The sequence below is a fragment of the Halyomorpha halys genome, unplaced genomic scaffold (assembly GCF_000696795.3).
Source record: "Halyomorpha halys isolate HHAL.00 unplaced genomic scaffold, Hhal_1.1 Scaffold1142.1, whole genome shotgun sequence".
Classification (NCBI taxonomy): Eukaryota; Metazoa; Arthropoda; class Insecta; order Hemiptera; family Pentatomidae; genus Halyomorpha; species Halyomorpha halys.
In genome coordinates this window covers 33,129-37,493 of record NW_027113900.1, presented here as the reverse complement: position 1 = coordinate 37,493, position 4,365 = coordinate 33,129, and the positions used below count along the sequence as shown (strand labels likewise).

Genomic DNA, 4,365 nt, shown 5'->3' with positions numbered 1-4,365 from the left:
AAGAGTAAATAGAAAAGTAAATTCTGGTGCGTCCCAGGAAGGGTACATTTAGCCTTAATGGTACGAATTTCAGGTTTGTATCCATTTATAAATATTTCTGTGATTCATTAATAAATCAAAAATACAATAATATTACGAAACTAACAATTAATTTTTAATGAAATGCTTCATGATACGAGCTCAATTATTGCTATTATACCCACTAGTTCTAGCTTGGCCCGGTAATTGCCAATCTGCTGGAGGTGAGCACAAACCAAAATTCCTCCTTAGCTAAAGGGCAGTAGGAAAATCATTTTTTCCGTTATGTAACATTTTTGAAAGCTATTATACATCCGATTCACACACTTTGAACAACATTTTGAAATTCAATCATGTACAAAATCGCAATAATTTTTTGGCTAAATTGCAATAGGTTAGTTATATTTTTTATTTTAGTTTTCAGTCTTATTTTTCAGATGTGATTATTTAGCGAGTTTAATTTGAATCAAACAAAGTTTGGTTAGGTTTCCATATATTAACAAAACAAATTAAACAATAATGTTGATTTTTGCTGAATTCGTGTGTTTTATACACAATTTTAGGGTTTGACTGCACTGTCTTGTATTTTTTACTGAGCGTTTACCGATTTCTAATTATTCGATTATTCGGTATCTAATTATTCGATTATTCGGTATCTAATTATTACTATTTTCTAAAATATATTTTATTATTCTAACATGTAGGACAGGTATCTTGAAGACCCTTCGATGGAAGTTCCGGTACATGTCATAGGCTGATGGAAGGAGTGGGGAGCGGAAAATTCCTTCCTGTCTTGACCACCAGTTTATCAAGAAGAAACCCTTCTCTCTTACTCTTGCCTGGGAGTACAGCACCTGAAAACTGAACAGTATATAATATATATTAAGAGCATGAGCAGGTATTGACACGATATAAATCAGCTACCGCACTCACATTTTTATCACAAATATAGATTCCGGGTCATTTTTCTAATTTCTTGAATTTAGCTATCAAATGTTCTTTAAAGTTATAAGAAATATTTTTTATTGCCTTCAAGGAATGGTCTTTGATAGTATTTTGAAGCAGTTTTGGAAGATTCCATGGACTTATTCTTCTTCCAGGTAGTAACTTATACGACTAAGGAATGGTAAAATAAAAAACGTCATCGAGTTACTGTATTAATTTTCACAGAAAATATTTATTGAGTAGTCACCAGTTTTAACATTATGATCATAAACGTTAAAACACAGTTTGAAACTCCAGAAATAACTCGTCCTGCTCGAAAATACTCGAAGTATTTTCAATTTTTTAGTATTAATATATCTATTATAACAATAAAATCCAACATAAAACATAATATCCAATGCCATAAACACATATTATTAAGAACATCTCGCATAAGTAAATATCACGTTTTATTAGGATCTAAAGATAATAACAGAAGCTTTTAGTACAATTGTTTTATCGGTGTACTGACTTAATTGGAGAAAACACTTCCATGGCTTCTAAAAAAAACTGATAAAAATACTTGCACATAGATAATGCGAGAACGAGGGAGACCATGTGTTTTCTGTTTCTTTCTAGTGTATCCTTATTACCATTCAGCCCAAAGTTTTCTTTTTGGTAGGCACATCTTGGGAGTGACCAAAAACTATTTAACAGGAATGAAAAGTGTCATAGTGAATTGTGTGTTCCATCTAAAATTCAAATTATGTTTTATACCAATACTTGTATGGATGCTGAAATCATTTTAGCCAATTTTTTAAAAGATTTACTGCAAAAGAAACTGGCATCAATGACTTGAAAAGCTTCAGGGTTTATTTTATAGCGCTTTTTATATTTTATGACTAGATTCAAATTAATGATTGAGACCTTGAATCGAGAAGAAAATGTTGGTCTCAAAGAGAAGAATAAAAACATACATATTCAGCTGGTCGATCATATGAATCGTAAATGAAATTGGAGAATGAGCCATTTGCTCCATCTATCCTCTCTTGTAACATCGTTCACTGTAACTTTATAATTCAATCTTGGAAATCTCTAGTTAATTCACTCCGCCAAGGTCAGGTCCGGCACAACTTTTATTAATGTTAATTATACTAATATGTGAAAAAGTGAAACCACTCTACTATTCTTCGTCACGACGCACCCCTCCCCGTCAGAGCTATCTACAGATCAGCTCGCTTGAGAATGATTGCCCAATTGAGACTTTCTTGTAAATACGAAATCACTCTTAATGCCGGTTCTCACGAGTCTATTTTAGACCCACAGAAGCCCCGACCAGCTTGTGATGCGTCTTATCAATTCCTTTATCTAGGATTCATTTCGAAGGTTTCCAGACAAACGTAAATCTCTGGCTATTACACAGAATTACAGTGGTTTTATCCTTCGGAAAATATTTATTACCCTTTCCTACTCATCGTTATCGTTTATGTTCACTTATTTTATTCTTTGTCGACTTGGTCCCAGAATATTATTATTATGATTATGAATATGATTATTTTACATTTCGTTTTATTTATATTACTATACTCCTATTTTCGGGACTTTTTTTTCCAACCGGGAGAAATATTGTGTGAAATTTGCTGTATGGAAGGGAATTAGGGATGATCGAGACTGGATCTTTTTATATGGAAACTCACTTATGACCTTAGAGTTAGAGACCTCCAGCAATACATTAAAGTATACAACATTACTGTCAGGAACGAGAGTAAAGAGAATGGTAAAAGAACGTGTATAATTATAATATTATATACAGTATATTTGTAACATTATAGTATAATATATATTTGTAACATTATAATATAATATATATTTGTAACATTATATATATTATGTGTAACACATAATTAATACATATTGTATGCAATAGTAAGGAAAACATGAGTATGTGGAATATAGGACAATTATTTGAAAGTTGATATTGATATTCGGAAAGTGACAAGAATCCCCATTAGTCAATATTCTATCTTAACCTGAACCTGGTCATTTGATTTAGTATAGGTTCCCTTCAGGATGATATTGGAAAGACTAAAATGCAGTTCTTAGCTACTAAGTGGAAATAATTTTGATTATGAAAATGTTATTGACAACGTGAAGCCTGGTGTGAATGGCTTGATTATTAAATTGATAAATTAGTGGAATATTTTATAATTCAGTTTATATACTCGAAAAGGAGATCAGCAATCACTTAGAGTTATTATTTTCTTTTCCGTATTTATATTACTAAAATATCATAGAACAAAGACACGAAAAGATAATGTTCCCCTCCTACGTTATAGACCACTATATAGTTTAAAACTTCACATACTTTTAAACTGTACCTATACTTAGAGAAATACTTACATTCCATATCTAGGATTGAGAACCAAGCAAATGCGCATAGCTTCGTTAAGATATGAAAAAAAGTTATTACTCAGCCTTTTTTTACCAGCATAGAAAAAGTATATTATGTTTCGTTTAGCCAGGTTTTCTGCATCTATCTGTAAGTAAATCATGAATGTAGCCCAATTATAAATGATTGACTATGTGCATAGCAAAGAATTATAAGAATATTCTCAACTTTAAAGATCCTGAAAAGTTGATAAAAGATGTTGTTTACAATCAATTACCATTAATTAATTAACGCTAATTAGTAATTAATCACAATGTAATTGGAGAGAGTGAGAGGGAAAGATGGTGGGGAAGGGGGAGAGAGGGGAGGGGAAGAGGGGAAGACGGAGAGAGATAGAGGGAGGGAGATAGAGAAGGAGGATTAGTAGTTTCTGTATGTGTATTGTATTTCTAAAAAACGTTGTTTACCATTTGGATAATGCCCTCTGTACTGGAATGGCTAGCAATAGTTATGTAGACTGCGTTGCCAAAAAATGTGGTTGTTTTCTTTATATCTCCAGCGATCTGAAAAACACTCATAACTCAAATATAATAAACATTTTATACCAGTAATTATATTTAAACGAAATTATTTTTGCTATTAATTATCTCAAAATAATTGGTTAATCTCATATTACTTATAATTATGCGCATAATTAGGGAAAAAGTAGAAAGAGGAGCATAATATTTTATTGTTCATTATATATTAATCACACTTTAGTTCTTCCATAATCGAAGACATGCTGGCCAGCATATGAGGGAGACACATATCAAAGCGATTTTTATGGTATTCACCATTTCACCGACCGACGACATCAGGTCGAGGAAGCGGTAAGAGGACGCCAGGACTTGACCGAGGCGGCAAAATTCCTGAATCAAGAGATAAGACCCAATAGGGAACCTACCCCATTCTTATGTATTTATTTTATACTGAATAATTAACCATACTAGCACATTAATACAGTTTGCCCCTCCAGGGAATAATAATTGGTTAAA

At 32.1% G+C, this 4,365-nt stretch overlaps 1 protein-coding gene across 1 annotated transcript in view; it reads right to left on the bottom strand.

The window, feature by feature from the left end:
• The window catches only part of Ir40a (Ionotropic receptor 40a), a 103,960-nt gene extending 100,081 nt beyond the window's left edge, over positions 1-3,879 (bottom strand). Inside the window, exons 1-3 of the mRNA XM_067051160.1 lie at positions 3,799-3,879; positions 3,343-3,479; positions 717-879 (exon numbers count right to left, since the gene is read on the bottom strand). Coding sequence (XP_066907261.1) covers positions 717-879; positions 3,343-3,479; positions 3,799-3,801 — 303 coding nt within the window. The 5' untranslated portion in view covers positions 3,802-3,879. The remainder of the gene's footprint in view (positions 1-716; positions 880-3,342; positions 3,480-3,798) is intronic.
• Between the last annotated feature and the right edge of the window lie 486 nt (positions 3,880-4,365).